The sequence below is a fragment of the Scyliorhinus canicula genome, chromosome 2 (genome assembly GCF_902713615.1).
Source record: "Scyliorhinus canicula chromosome 2, sScyCan1.1, whole genome shotgun sequence".
NCBI classification, from domain to species: domain Eukaryota; kingdom Metazoa; phylum Chordata; class Chondrichthyes; order Carcharhiniformes; family Scyliorhinidae; genus Scyliorhinus; species Scyliorhinus canicula.
This window is the reverse complement of record NC_052147.1, coordinates 28,951,340-28,967,703: the sequence shown is the minus strand read 5'-3', so window position 1 is coordinate 28,967,703 and position 16,364 is coordinate 28,951,340. Positions and strand designations below refer to the sequence as shown.

Here is a 16,364-nt window from a genome sequence, read left to right as displayed (position 1 = left end):
AGTTTTATTTTAAGCTTAGCTTTCTAAGGGCAACTCTATGTGGGGCTGCTCTTTGTTTGGACTGATGGGGTTTGAGAGCTGCCAGCCCTCTGATTGGGCCAGCAACATTGGATGCCTGGCTGCCTTCTTTAATTGGACAACAAAGGTGGAGGCTGTCAATTGGGAGACGGCACAGGAAAATAGTTCCACGAGAGAACCAGAGCGCTAGCTTAGAAGGTGTAATAACTGAAGGGGAAATAGAGAACAAAAATAAGAGAACAACATCACCCTGTTAGCTCAAACGCAGTGGTTTGAAGTGTATTTGTTTCAATGCCAGAAGTATAGCTGGTAAGGCAGATGAACTTAGAGCACTTAGAAGTACTTGGAATTATGATGTTGTGGCTATTACAGAAACATGGTTAAAGGAAGGGCAGGATTGGCAGCCGAACGTTGGAGGATATAGATGCTTCAAGAGAGATAGAGAGGGATGTCAAAGGGGTGGGGGAGTAGCATTACTAATTAAGCAAAATATTATAGCCATTCTGCGGGAGGCACCTTGGAAGGCTCATACAATGAGGCAATCTGGGTAGAGCATAGGAATAGGAAGGGGGCAATCACAATGTTGGACATTTATTACAGGCCCCCAACTGCCAGCGAGAGATAGAGGAGCAGATAGGTAGAGAGAATTTGGATTGGTGCAAAAGTAACAGGGTTGTTGTAGTAGGGAATTTTAATTTCCCCTATATTGACTGGGACTCACTTAATGTCAGGGGTTTGGATGGGGCAGCAAAAAGAAACAGCAAAATAGAGGTTAGCCACAATTATGAGTTGTGTGCATTTGCATTTAATAGTTTTCATTTTCTTCCAGCATGGAATCCAATTCACTGTCAACACATCGAATGCCAGAATGCAATCAACAAACCTGCTGTGAAGGTATTGTGAGCCCTTGTATCTATTAGGGATAGATTGTGTCATTGTTAAGGTGGTCATTTTTCAGAGTGGATTGCTGCCATTTTCAGGAACATGTCTGATTTTCATTGTATTCAATACCTGGAGTCTGGAAAAGCAAATTGCATGATCTATGTAGAAAATGCCCGATTCTCATTCATGGTGAACATCTTGTTCAGACATGAATAAAAAATGAAATGTAAAGTACCAGAATTCTGGTTGAAGTTCGTGAACATTAAAAGAATTGGCTCCAGGTCAGTGGTTGAATGAAAGGGGAATAAAGTAATATAGGAACTGTGTGAGCACATGGGACCAAAACTCCTGATTGTATAGAGAATGAACAGCTGGTTTCTGGTTTGGCAGGATCAGTGACCCTGATATTTAGTGGGGCAGTATTTCCTACCTGCAGGATGGAGTTATGCAGTTCTGGCCACTCGAGTGTTGTGGAGTTTTGACTCCACAGAATGCATGGTTTTTGGCAGCAGGTTCAGCACATGGAAGACTTTCAACTTAACAGGTTTGGCATCCTATTGAGTGGAAATCTACGGAAGAGGCTGTAGCCCAGAAGAAGGTAGTTTTCTTGTTGCTTGGAGATTCCAAGGAGCAGAGAGTGGTCCCAGAGTGATTTGGAGGGTCGGAAGGGATCGTCGGAAATTGGAGACATTGATGACAGACATATCCTCAGGGACAGACAGGGAGGGTGGTAGTGATTGTGGGGAGGGGGTGCCCAGCGGGTTGGTCACATGTTGGAAGGGAGTTATGGGATCATGATGGGAAGCGGTCTGATCATGGAAAGTATGAAAGTTATCTTCAAGGCTGGGAGGAAACATTCCTATGTTTAAATATTCAACTCCTTTTAAACAAGTGACATGAGGTAAAATAAGTATTTTTTAATCCAGCATGCAGAAGAAAATATGCAATGTTGTACTGATACCACTTTATTGATTTGAAATTATTTTAAGGCTTTCTTCACAAAGGTGAAAAACAGCGTGCTAGGTTGATACCCCAGCCACAAACATTCACTCCCTCCACCACTAACGCACAGTAGCAGCAGTGTGTACCATCTATAAAATGCACTGCAGGAGCTCCTCAAATCTCCTTAGATAGCACCTTCCAAACCCATGACCACCACCATCAGGAAAGACAAAGGCAGCAGTTACATGGGAACGCCACTACCTGGAAGTTCCCCTCCAAATCACTCACCATCCTGACTTGGAAATGTATTGCTATTCCTTCACTGTCATTGGGTCAAAACCCTGGAACTCCCTCCCTAACAGCACTGGTAGTGTACATACACTACATGGACTGCAGCAGCTCAAGGAGGCAGCTCACCACCATCTTCTCAAAGACAAGTAAGGGTGGGCAATACATGCTGGTCTAGTCAGTGAAGCCCACATCCCTTGAAAGAATATAAAAAAAGAAACCATAATTGGAAGTGGGCAGAGCATTGAAAGAGTTGTGGAGCTGATGGAAGGTTCAGAGATTGGGAGGGGTAAGACCATGAAGGATTTGAACACTGGAATGAGAATTTTGAATTTGAGACCGACCGAGAACTGGAGCTAATGCTGAAGATAAGTGGTGAAAGATTATGAATTACACTTTTGATTGAGGCTAGGATTCATATTTGGGCTTTGCTGTTGCTGATTGTGTTTTATAATGAACATAGTTTTGAGGTACAATAATTTGAGTTTCGTTGAAGATTTAGTCTGATGTGATGAACTAAATTATTGCTTTTATGTAACTTCTTCTTGAAGATGTGCATAGATCCATCCATTTCTGTGGCATTAGGTGAGAAGCCACCTCCTTTATACTTGTGTGAAGAATGCAGCCAAAAGATTGCAGGGTGAGTACAATTTAATTAATACTGGTACCATCACGCAACTCTATGATGGCGGACATTGCTAAAAATTTGGCAAAATGTGAGAAGCATTAAAATCTGCACCATTAAACAGCAACCTTTACATGAAACTCTTCTGATCCTATTTTTTTGATAAAATAGCGCATTGGTCTAGATTAAATATCAGCTATTAATCTACCTAATATGTAAAAATGCAAGATTTGCCATGCAGGTGTTGAAACTCAGTTTGACCAATTATTCCTTGAATATAGTCATATTTGTCATAATATACATCTATGTATATAATGGAGTGCAGACAGGCAGTGATTGACACACAGGGTGACCAGTAAGCACACAGAACAGAGCAGCCAATCACCAGACAGGACACGACCACTATAAAGCCAGAGGGCACTAGGTTTCCCGCTCTCTCGGGACCCAGCCACTGAGACAGTCAGAGTTCGTGAGCTAGCCAGTGCAAACACCATGCGGTAGCTAGTAAGTCTGGTCAGGCTAGCACTAGGTCTCCAGTCAAGTCAGCATAGTGTCAACCCACAGTTGAACATGTATAGTAGTTAAGACGTTAAATAAAATTGTGTTGCATCTTATCAAGTGTTGGAGGTCTGTCTCTCGCTACACTGCATCAAGTGCAGTCCACGTCGACCCAGCCTGCCTAACACATTAATATTTAATGCTAATTACACATTTTTTTAACAAAGTTAATTAAATATATTTAAAGAGCATGGGCGGGATTTCCGCCAGCGTGATTCTCCGTTTTGCCGGTGCCTTGGGGTTTCCGACGGTGTGGGGCTGCTCCACAATGGGGAACCCCATTGACCAGCTGGTGTAACTGAGAATCCTGCCGGTGGGTCGAGGCTGAAAAATGGCGTGGCGGGGTGGACAATCCAGCCCCATGACTTCCGTTTTTCAGTTGAGATAATGGTATCTACACAAAATGAACCCATCCTGTTTATTTTTGGATGCTATTAAGTTTTCATTTATTTCCAGATATTTCTGTTCATATTTTAAAACTGTTGATTTTTTTTTCAGAATGCAAGCCGAATGGTTAATTGATGTGCTGCTACCACAGGGTGAGTTCTGGATTGAAAATACTTGTCTAGCTCTCCAGTGGCATGCAGTTTATCGGTTCCATTTTGTTGGTGAAATGCAACATTTTTGTTTGTGCGCTTCATTTTATAATGAGCCACATCGTGAGAGATCAGCAGGACAGAAAAATACACATTATGAATCGGCAATTTTATTTCTTTCTCGAAAGGTATGCAAAACAACATTTGAGGAGGACAGTGCAGTTTTGTTACTTTTGTGCACAGCAGCTATTTCAGGCAGCACAATCATTTGCCAATAATAATTTGGAAAGCTTCAGACAGCAAATTGAATTTGATATTTTTGTTAACTACATGTTTCTAGCACAGAAAAAGTGACTGATTTTTGGCAGATAACAACTTTACTTAAAAACGTGCAATAATCACATTGCCTTTACATACTGATTTCACTGAAGTGGCCAGAATTATGTACTATTTTCGCAGTCAGGCCTCACTACCGTTCTGTCAAGGATTGAAGCAGCTTGCTGATTGATGGGGCAGGGAATCTGGGTGATTCAGTGTGGAGCCCAGCCAGTGCAAATATATTAAATGGGAAGGAGGAGGAGGCAATCCCTGGGGCGAGCTGCCGGGGATTGGACATCGGAAATGTATCTATTTTAGTCCTGCAAAAGTTGTTTAAAAACCCTGTGGTAATTGTTTTGAGGGCTTTGCAGCAGTTCCTTTAATGACTGCTGCATAGACTGTCCCATATTGAGTCTGTTTCATTTATTGATACTTCAAAATTTTGTGTGCCATTCAATCTTAATATGCAGAGCGCTCCCTAAGCCTGCAGGCAGAAATATGGTTCAGAAAATGCTTTTCGCTATATTTGATTTTAAGTTTAATTTTCATTCAGCCTTCTTAAGTTCCCTAAAACCATTTTCATGTTCTGAGAGGGTGAGTTCATAGCCTGCATGTACGTCACTGCCAGTATGTAGCTTTTTTGAGTTGGTTGTTAGGAGCTATGTGGGTGCACTGCCTGGCATGACTTGCCTATTGACTTTCTCTCAACTCGTACTGTTGAAGAAATATTGACCTCCTCCCATTTGAAATTTCTGTCATCAACCCTTCTACGATAGTGTGCTCATATGTACAAGAAATACTGAATTTGTGACTACATGGAAAGAATCTCTCTCATACTTGAGTGCCCTGGTTGTAGTAATTCTAGGTGAAATGAAAGCAAAATGAGCACTTCAATCTTAACCATCTCATTGCTCCCATGAAACAGCCTTCTTAATTCTTGCTGGTAAGTTAATTCCTTCAAAACTTTGCCAAGTTTTGGTGGGAAGTAAAATGCACAAGGCTATTGTGTCCATATGCCTTTTGGATGCACTCTTGTTCAAAATAACCTCTGACAAACTTTCCAAAGAAATTGAATTATTATGTAAAAAGAATAATTGTTGGTGAAGGCATTACAAACAGCAGGAAAGTGATGGAAAGTTCTATGTGCTCGGAATATGCAAACAGTATATGATATAAATCATGTATTATCAGCATCTCTCTTATCACCAACCAAGGAATTGACGGATGTGTGGGATTGCCCATTGACTGTTGATGAGTTGTTTACTGGATAGTAAGACCTGGATTTTCATCCTCAAGGTGAGGTAACCCAGAAAGATGGGATCACCATACTGAGGAGATGGATGAGGGCTGAAGTGGGCCTGCTGACCTGAGAAGAAGTGCAGAGACAGCACAGGGACTGCCAAGTGCGGAGGTTGATTGTTTAAACAGCCTGCCTCGGTGCCAAGGGACCCCTATCTAACCGGGCGTGTGTTAAATAGTGGGGTGTTTCTTGGCACTGAGAGTGCCGGGGAACACGTGGCTAAACGGGCTCGCAATGGGACTTTGTTCCCATTTGGTTAAATGGTGTACCATGTGTCCCAAGAGTGAGCGAGTGAATCTGAGGGAGAATGAAAGAGTCTGTGTGTGTGTTTATGTGAGTTTCCAGGTTCTCCTTCACCCTTACCCCCACAACTCTCACAGTGGGTGAAGGGATGTGATTGGGTGTGAGCTGGACACACACGCACTCTCACACTGGTCACCTTTATTAATTACACATTTTTATGAATGATCAGTTCCTTGACAGGACTTTTTTTTGTTCAGAATGTCGTTTCTTTCCTGCATATCTCAACTTCTTTTCTCAAATTCATATTTAATATTGAGCCAAACCTTATCCATTCAAAAGTTGCTCATTGGCTCTTGAGTTATAAAATTTTTAAAAATCTGACCCCTTGGGCAAAAATGTTGGCCATCCCTATTCTAGAAATTGTATAGTAGGCCAATGGGCATGGAAGTGCCATAGCTTGGCGTAGGGGACATGAGGGGCCACAGGGGATGGTTGTAAGTGCAGAGCTTGACATTGGAAGCAAGGGGATCTTTTGAACTTAGTTCTCAAAAGGTTTCCTCATGCAGTCCAGTGTTCCCGACTCCTCTTAGTGTCATGAATGACAACTCTTTAAAACCTGGTCCAAGTCCATGAAAATTGCTCAGGAGTAGGAGATGCTCACCTCTGCAAAGGAGCTGCCCAGGTCGGGAGTGCTGGATGCGAGCTTCAGACAGGATCCGGCTCCCGCTTAAAAGCAATCCTGAAAGTCAGACAGCCTGGGAATGGGGTTGGGAATCCTGAAATTGGGACCTAGCCACCTTTTTTAAAGGTCTCCTGACTCGTTGGAAATCCAGGCCCCAAGATGGCACAGTGGCGCAGTGGTAAACACTGCTGCCTCACAATGCCAAGGACCTGGATCCGATCCCGGCCCCGGATCACTGTCCGTGTGAAATTTGCACATTCTCCCCCATGTCTGCGTGAGTCTCACCCCCACAACCCAAAGATGTGCAGTGTGGGTGGATTGGCCAAGCTAAATTGCCCCTTAATTAGATCATTTTTTTAAAAAGGAAGAAAAAAAGAAAATCCAGGTTCAAAGCTCTGTTTTGCAACTTATTCACTGTAATTTCATATTAATATGTGTTACCAGTGCCTCAGTAAGTACTACTTTTGTTGATGGGTTATTTGTTCTTTTTTGTACATTTGTACAAGGATAGAAACTGGTGTTGCGTCAAAACCATTTTCATATTGTTTCCCTTTGAAGTATGGAAAGAATAGACCGCAAATGGAAACAGCAGTTTAATGACTGATTCTCAACTGGAAGAGCAGATGCAAAGAAAAAATGTTGTAACTTCTCTCCTGTAAAATGGAATGGAGTTTGTTCTTTACTCTTGACCTTGTCGTTCTGAGGCAGATACTTAAAGGGAAAATAAAAAGGATGAATTGTGATGGCCTCGTTATATTGTTTTTCATGTGATATCAATGGGCAATGGTGAAAATATTGGCTTGAAGTTCTTGAAGATGTCCCAAGGTTATGAAAGGCAAACCTTCCTAGAAGTGGCAGTCCCAAGTCAATGAGACACTTCGGCCGATGGATGGATAGCTCCCAATGCATCACATGTTGTGTACGCCTAATGTCGACAGCAGCAGGGTCATGGTAAATTAATACCTGCCAGCCAAGGTGTTGGGGTGAGTCCCGAAGACCAGGCATTTGGGGGAGAGTGGGGTGGGGCAGAGAGAGAGAGCAGTGGCTATTTGTGGCCCACATAGCATTCAGGTAAGTAAACAAATGTTAAACGTGCCTCCTGGGTAACAACTGACAGTGGTCACTTTGCGAAGTACTGGTTCAGCTGCAGTGCATCTGCAGAAACTGTCCTCAGCATGCACGGTTCATGCTGTAGCCAGTCGCAAATATATTTTGGGAGGGTTGTTTAATTTGTGTTTGGCTCTCGATTTGCAGAAGCAGTTTCAGGTGTGTAACTGGATATGACCCAAGCCAATATGACATGCAGTACTCATCCAGTGCAGACTGAGAGCATGCAAGCCATATCCGCATCTCACTGCACAATCAACATTTTTAGGCCTTTAAATGAGCCCCATAGCCAATCGGTATGTAGAATTAAGAGAGTCTTGCGATTGTTTTGTGCCACGTGCATACTTGTTCTTTCTTCATTAAAATATTGCCGTTAATTTATTTCTTTACAGAAAGCTTATCTGCCTTACTGTGGCCAATCTCAGCAATGATTACAAAATATTTGTTAATTTTGATTCGTTTGTATGTCTTCACCCTTTACAGCTGAAATTTCTGCTATTTGTCAGAAGAAGGTAAGACTAGTTTGGAGTCTGGTGGAAAAGTTCCAGTGGTTGTGTGCTTTTCGTCTAGTGGTTTATTGGTGCACTTCTGCCAGCTTATCCCATCGTGCAGTCGTTTATGTTTGATCGCCAGGCTGCGTACTGTACTTACATTGTAACATGCTTTCATGAGTGTCAGTGTTTCAGGCAACTAAAATTAAAATAAAAAATCCAATGGTTTAGAAAAAGACTCAAGACTATCAGTTAGAGAGCAAGTGAACAAAGGGCTGAATTTTATCACAACCGCACTTCAATACTTGCAGTGCCCAGGGTACTGTTCTCCTGTTGTATATAGCAAAAGAAAGTTAGATTGAATGCAGATGCATCAAAATTAATCAATAGTAATAGATTTATTTAAATGTATTTGACACAGCTTGCATTTGTGCAGAATTTCACAGAAACAATGGGGGAAGAAACAGTTTCACATGATAGTTCACAAAATATGGAACTATTTATTTCCAAGAAAAGGAACGAAAAGGCACTGAATTTGAAAATAAATTAATGGCATCACAAGGTAGCAAAACGATGTTGGATGCTTAATCAATCCGAGTATGTTCTGACGGAGATTTTATTAATATCATTCAAATTATTTCTGTTGGTGTAAATACCGCAACCTCTCCACAATGTATTCTGTACCATGATAAGTGCAGTCAGCATGTCACTTAAAAAGTACCATGTTACATATTAATGTGGTTTTTGGCTGCCGCTCCAGACCAGAACCCCTCATTCTATTTTTCCTTTTTCTTTTTAACTTATTTTCTCTTCAACCCACCTAGACTCTCTAATATTGACATTCTTTCTTTTACTTTACCATTCTCAGGTACTTTGCACCCCCAATTTGCTACCCTAACCCTCCATTGCTCCTCAACCTCCCTGCTCTCTTGCTGCCATCTCAGGCTTGATTTCCAGTAAGATGAACTGAAAACCTCCCTCTTGGCCTATCTTGGCATCCTCCAATGTGCTGATCAAAGCACCCAGCGCTGGCTCATGAACAGCAATCCAAATAGCCTCATCCCATTCTCTCATCAGTCTTCCTCTCCACTGTGCCAGCAACAGCAAGGGATTAATCTTGCCAATCTTCTTCCTGTCTAGCTCATCCCTTTCAATACCGACCTTGCACATAATGGAGCAGCTCTCACCACCGTTCCATGCATCTCCCTCCAGAATTTGTGTTCATTTGAGAACAAGGCCTTGCCATCCAGGAACCTGTTGTGGATGATTGCATTGACACAATGACCTTAATAGAAACGTGGCTGCAGGGTGATGATGTCTGCAAATGAATGAAGCCTTTCTATCTGGTCACATCATTCATTGCTTGCCCCTCAAGGCTATCAGAGTGGCGGTGTAGCATTTATCATCACATCTTAGATTACACCTTGTTCTGACCCCTGTTCCTCTGTCACTTTCTTGTCCTTTGAGGATCTCACCTTGTTCCACCCCTCTTAACTCTTTTTAAAAAAAAACCTTACTCTCTATCGCACTCCCAAATATGGTAACAATGTCTTTGCTGCTTTCCTCCCTCAGCCTTTGCACTGAATGACTTCTCATCTTAGCTGATTTCAATTTGCATCTCAACTCATGTTTTCTCCTGTGAATTTGCTGCCCTCTCATTCTTTCAAAATCTTTCTCTCCATATAACCTTCCCAACTCATATTCATGGCCACGCATCTTACTAGTCTCATCTTATCAATTATAATAAGGCCGTCTCGGAGCACTTCCTTGAATCAGTCAGCATCCACACCACTTAGAACATAGAACATAGAAAAATACAGCACAGAACAGGCCTTTCAGCCCACGATGTTGTGCCAAACTTTTGTCCTAGATTAAGAGCAAATTAATATACACCCCATCATTCTACCGTAATCCATGTACCTAGCCAATAGCCGCTTGAAGGTCCCTTCCGACCGCATCCCGTATTCATCCCTGGAAATAAATGATTCCCCAATTCACTTAGAACTGCTTTTCCAAAAGCACAACTGCTGAGCCTTTGTCCCTCTGTACCACAACATTTCGTCAGTGGTTTTTCTCGACCACATCCTCACCTCTATATTTGATGCCCTATCCCATAAAAACTATTACTCTTTCTCACCCTAGCTGTTCCCTCTGTAAAGCCCTCATCTCTGTTCCCTTAAGCCAATGGGGCGCAAACTCGAAAGTATATGGTGAACATTTTATAATGGAGTGGCACGGTAGCACAGTGGTTAGCACTGTTGCTCCAGGGCCTCAGGTTTGATTCCCGCCTGGGTAACTGTGTGGAGTCTGCACATTCTCCCCTTGTCTGCATGGGCCTCCTCCGGATGCTCCGGTTTCCTCCCACAGTCCAAAGATGTGCAGGTTAGGTGGATTGGCCATGCTAAATTGCTGAGCTGAGATGGGGTGGAGATGTGGGCTTAAGTGGGGTGCTCTTTCCAAGGGCCAGTGCAGACTCGATGGGCCGAATGGCCTCCTTCTGCACTGTAAATTCTATGATTCACAGCTCTAGAGTCCCAGGTTCGATTCCCGGCTTGGGTCTCTGTCTGTGTGGCGTCTGCACATCCTCCCCATGTCTGCGTGGATTTCCTCCGGGTGCCCCGGTTTCCTCCCACAGTCCAAAGATGTGCAGGTTAGGTGGATTGGCCATGCTAAATTTCCCTTAGTGTCTAGAAACGGTTAGGTGGGGTTACTGGGTTATGGGGAGAGGGTGGAGGTCTGGGCTTAAGTGGGGTGATCTTTCCAAGGGTTGGTGCAAACTCGATATTCCGAATGGCCTCCTTCTGCACTGTAAATTCTATGATTCTATGATCTAATCATAGCCAGAGAATCACTTGAAATGGGTTATCTTCCTGCTCCTGCACCATTACCCCTGCAACACCCAAGGATCTACCCTTGACTCGCTCCCATTCCTCATCTATATGTTGCCCTTTAGCATCCAGCGCATCCAAAGGCACTGTTAATTTTCACATGCACATTGATGATACCCAGCTCGACCTCATCACCACCTCTCTCACCTTCTCTACTGTTGCTAAATTATCAGATTGTTCGTCAGACATTACTAGATGAGCAGAAATTTGATTCAATGAAATACGAGAAGACTGCAATCATTGACGTTGGTTCCCTGCCCTCTGTTGCCTAGTTCCAGCCTTCTCCCTGCAACCGTCTGAGATTAAGCTAGTCTGTTCGCAGCTGTGGTGTCCCATTTGACACGGAGATCAGCTTCCAACCTCATATTTGTGTCATCACTAAGACCGCCTGTTTCCAGCTCTGTAACATTGCCTGACTTGGCTCCTGTTTCAGCCCATTTGCTGCAGAAACTCTCATTCATGCCCTTGTTACCTCTAGACTTGACTATTCCATTGCACTCCAGGTTGGCCTCCCGCATTCTACCCTCTGGAAACTCGAAGTCCTGCTTCTTGTGCCTTAATTCACACCAAGTCCTATTTCCCTCGCAGCTCTGTGCTCGCTGACCTAAATTGGCTCCCATTCAAGCAACATCGAGATTTTAAAATTCACATCCTTGTTTTCACATCTGTCAGTGGCCTTGCCCTCCCTATCCCTCTAATTTCCTCCAGCCCCATAACACTCATAGATATCTGTGCTCCACTAACTGTTTTTAAAAGAAAAAATGTTTTTATTCTCCATTTTCACAGTTTCCTCCAAAATTCCCACCCCACCCCCAAACATTAAACGGTAACAAATACAAAGTCTTAACAATAACAACGATCCCATCCTCCCACCACCCCAAACAATGGCCCACCTGTCAATATATGCATCCAGTAAAACAAACCCTCCCACAGTGGAAACAAAAAAACAAAGGAGAAAAAAGAAAGGAGTCTGGGACTGCCCATGGTCACCCTAGAGTCCACCCCCCCCCCCCCCCCCCCCCCCCCCCCCAAACAGTCAACGCCGTCCAACCTCCGAAAGAGTACCGGATGTGCTACCCAGGAGTTGTAACCCTCCCCTCCAACTCCTCCCACCCACTGCCTCTTTTAAAACTCCTTTCCCCAACCTCGGTTATCCCTCCAACTTTCCACTCCGGCTAGACCACTCGGACCCTGTTCTGCCAGGCTCCGATGGCCGCAGCCCCTCCCCCCACCTCACTCCCGTTCACTGGCCGGTTTAAACCGGCCAGCGCGGAGGCCCCTGCCCGGGTCCCTTTCCCTCTTGCCTGGCCCAAGGAAAGCCCAGAAATCCCTGTTGACAGCGAGGACGAAAAGATCATTGCCAACGGCTCTGCAATTTCATTTCTTGCTTCCCATAGAATCCTTGGATATATCCCGTCAGGCACGGGGGACTTGTCTATCCTCCAATCTTTCAAAACACGCAACATATCTTCCTTCCTGACAAGTATCTCCTCGAGCTTATCAGTCTGTTTCACACTGTCCTCTCCAACAATATGGCCCCTCTCGTTTGTAAATACTGAAGAAAAATACTTGTTCAAGACCTCTCCTATCTCTTCAGACTTAATACACAATCTCCCACTACTGTCCTTGATCGGACCTACCCTCGCTCTAGTCATTCTCATATTTCTCACATATGTGTAAAAGGCCTTGGGGTTTTCCTTGATCCTACCTGCCAAAGATTTTTCATGCCCTCTCTTAGCTCTCCTAATCCCTTTCTTCAGTTCCCTCCTGCTCCCTCCTGGCTATCTTGTATCCCTCCAACGGCCTGTCTGAACCTTGTTTCTTCAGCCTTACATAAGTCTCCTTCTTCCTCTTAACAAGACATTCAACCTCTCTTGTCAACCATGGTTCCCTCACTCGACCATCTCTTCCCTGCCTGACAGGGACATACATATTAAAAACACGCAGTACCTGTTCCTTGAACAAGTTCCACATTTCACTTGTGTCCTTCCCTGACAGCCTATGTTCCCAACTTCTGCACTTCAATTCTTGTCTGACAGCATTGTATTTACCCTTCCCCCAATTGTAAACCTTGCCCTGTTGCACGCACCTATCCCTCTCCATAACTAAAGTGAAAGTCACAGAATTGTGGTCACTACCTCCAAAATGCTCCCCCACTAACAAATCTATCACCTGCCCTGGTTCATTACCAAGTACTAAATCCAATATGGCCTCCCCTCTGGTCGGACAATCTACATACTGTGTTAGAAAAGCTTCCTGGACACACTGCACAAACACTACCCCATCCAAACTATTTGATCTAAAGAGTTTCCACTCACATTTTGGGAAGTTGAAGTCACCCATGACTACTACCCTGTGACTTCTGCACCTTTCCAAAATCTGTTTCCCAATCTGTTCCTCCACATCTCTGCTGCTATTCGGGGGCCTATAGAAAACTCCCAACAAGGTGACTGCTCCTTTCCTATTTCTGACTTCAACCCATATTACCTCAGTAGGCAGATCTCCCTCGAACTGCCTTTCTGCAGCTGTTATACTATCTCTAATTAACAATGCCACCTCTCCACCTCTTTTACCATCCTCCCTAATCTTGTTGAAACATCTATAACCAGGGACCTCCAACAGCCATTTCTGCCCCTCTTCTATCCACGTTTCCGTGATGGCCACCACATCGTAGTCCCAAGTACCGATCCATGCCTTAAGTTCAACCACCTTATTCCTGATGCTTCTTGCATTAAAGTACACACACTTCAACCCATCTCCTTGCCTGCAAGTACTCTCCTTTGTCAGTGTTACCTTCCCCACTGCATCACTACGTGCTTTGGCGTCCTGAATATCGGCTTCCTTAGTTGCTGGACTACAAATCCGGTTCCCATTCCCCTACCAAATTAGTTTAAAACCCTCCCGAAGAGTACTAGAAAACCTCCCCCCCAGGATATTGGTGCCCCCCCTGGTTCAGATGCAACCCGTCCTGCTTGTACAGGTCCCACCTTCCCCAGAATGTGCTCCAATTATCCAAATACCTGAAGCCCTCCCTCCTACACCATTCCTGCAGCCACGTGTTCAACTGCACTCTCTCCCTATTCCTAGCCTCGCTATCACGTGGCACCGGCAACAAACCAGAGATGACAACTCTGTCTGTCCTGGCCTTTAACTTCCAGCCTAACTACCTAAACTTATTTATTACCCCCACATCCTTTTTCCTACCTACGTCGTTGGTACCAATGTGCACCACGACTTCTGGCTGCTCACCCTCCCCCTTCAGGATCCTGAAGACACGATCCGAGACATCCATGGCCCTGGCACCTGGGAGGCAACATACCTTTCGGGAGTCTCGCTCGCGACCACAGAATCTCCTATCTATTCCCCTAACCATTGAATCTCCTATTACTATTGCTTTTCTATGCTCCCCCCTTCCCTTCTGAGCCCCAGAGCCAGACTCAGTGCCAGAGACCTGGCCGCTGGGGCCTTCCCCCGGTAGGTCACCCCCCCCCCCCCCCCCCCCCCCCCCCCCCCCCCCCCCCCCCCCACAGCATCCAAAACGGTATACTTGTTTTGAAGGGGAACGGCCACGAGGGATCCCTGCACTGTCTGCCTGTTAGTTTTATTTCCCCTGACTGTAACCCAGCTACTCTTGTCCAGTACCCTGGGTGTGGCTACCTCCCTGTAACTCTTCTCGATAACCCCCTCTGCCTCCCGGATGATCCGAAGTTCATCCAGCTCCAGCTCCAGTTCCTTAACACGGTCCCCTCTTACTTTACAGAATTAGCTGCCCCGTGGACCAACTGGACCTCTGCCCTCCGACTCTGCTTCCAGTCAGCTGTACTCTAAACTCCTGGCTTCCCTCACGCTCTTTCATAAATATAGGAAATGAAATGCAAGGAGCACCTTAGTCCCTCAGTCACCAAACTCCCTCAGTCACCAAACTCTCACTCTAGCACTCAAATGCAACAAGCTCAGCACTCAGTGCAAACCCGAGGTACCAGAGGATTGGAGAGTGGCGAATGTCGTGCCCCTGTTCAAAAAAGGGAATAGGGATAACCCTGGGAATTACAGGCCAGTTAGTCTTACTTCGGTGGTAGGCAAAGTAATGGAAAGGGTACTGAGGGATAGGATTTCTTTTTTTTTAAATATAATTGTTATTGGAATTTTTTACAGAAAATATAAAACATAACGACAAACAATGAAATGCAACAAAATAACCCATAATAACCGTACCACCCCCAGTCCGTATCGACGCATGTATCACATCCCCCCACCCCCCCAACCCCAATGAACAACAAAAGAACTTCAAAATAAATTCAAATTAAATAAACAAACATAGTCATCGTCCCCCCCCCCCCACCTCCCCCACCCCCCGGGTTGCTGCTGCTACTGTCCCCGTACCCTATCGTTGAGCCAGAAAGTCGAGAAAAGGTTGCCACCGCCTAAAGAACCCTTGTACCGACCCTCTCAGGGCGAATTTGACCTTCTCTAGCTTAATGAAACCCGCCATGTCATTGATCCAGGTCTCCACGCTTGGGGGCCTCGCATCCTTCATTATAGCAAGATCCTTCGCCAGGCTACTAGGGTTAGCAAATGCCTTTACCTGCAGATACCTGAACATGTTCCCCGGGGGGAGCCCAAATTTCTCCTCCAACTCCCCCAGGCTCGCAAACCTCCCATCAATAAACAGGTCCCTCAGCTGTCTGATGCCCGCTCTGTACCAACCCTGAAATCCCCCATCAATGTTCCCGGGGACGAACCTATGGTTCCCCCTTAATGGAGCCTCCATCGAGCCCCCCACTTCTCCCCTATGTCGCCTCCACTGCCCCCAAATCTTGAGGGTAGCCGCCACCACCGGACTCGTGGTATACCTCGTAGGAGGGAGCGGCCACGGCGCCGTTACCAGGGCCCCCAGGCTTGTATCTCCACAGGACGCCCTCTCCATCCGTTTCCATGCTGCCCCCTCCCCCTCCATTACCCACTTGTGCACCATCGACACATTGGCCACCCAATAATACCCCGAGAGATTGGGTAACGCCAGCCCCCCCCCATCTCTACCCCGCTCCAAGAAGACCCTCTTCACCCTCGGGGTCCCATGCGCCCAAACAAAGCTCATGATGCTGCTCGTAACCCTTCTAAAAAAGGCCCTAGGGATAAAGATGGGCAAACACTGAAAAAGGAACAAGAACCTCGGGAGAATCGTCATTTTGACGGACTGCACTCTACCCGCCAACGATAGCGGCACCATGTCCCACCTTTTAAATTCCTCTTCCATCTGCTCCACCAGCCTGGTAAAATTAAGCTTATGGACAGTCCCCCAACTCCTGGCCACCTGCACCCCCAGGTATCTGAAACTCTTCACTGCCCTCTTAAATGGGAGTCTCCCAATTCCCCCCTCCTGATCACCCGAGTGTACTACAAATACCTCACTCTTGCCTAAATTTAACTTATAGCCCGAAAAGCCCCCAAATTCCGCTAACAGCTCCATCACCCCCGGCATTCCC

At 45.3% G+C, this 16,364-nt stretch overlaps 1 protein-coding gene across 7 annotated transcripts in view; it reads left to right on the top strand.

The window, feature by feature from the left end:
* Positions 1-16,364, top strand: part of LOC119951685 (protein unc-79 homolog) — a 269,084-nt gene that overhangs the window by 48,279 nt on the left and 204,441 nt on the right. For 6 of the 7 annotated variants that reach the window (XM_038774926.1, XM_038774915.1, XM_038774945.1 and 3 more), the window contains exons 8-11: positions 848-912; positions 2,682-2,770; positions 3,812-3,852; positions 7,983-8,011. In XM_038774926.1, the coding sequence (XP_038630854.1) occupies positions 848-912; positions 2,682-2,770; positions 3,812-3,852; positions 7,983-8,011 (224 nt within the window). Of the gene's footprint in view, positions 1-847; positions 913-2,681; positions 2,771-3,811; positions 3,853-7,982; positions 8,012-16,364 lie in introns of those variants that run through there. The other variant, XM_038774971.1, reaches the window with a different exon arrangement.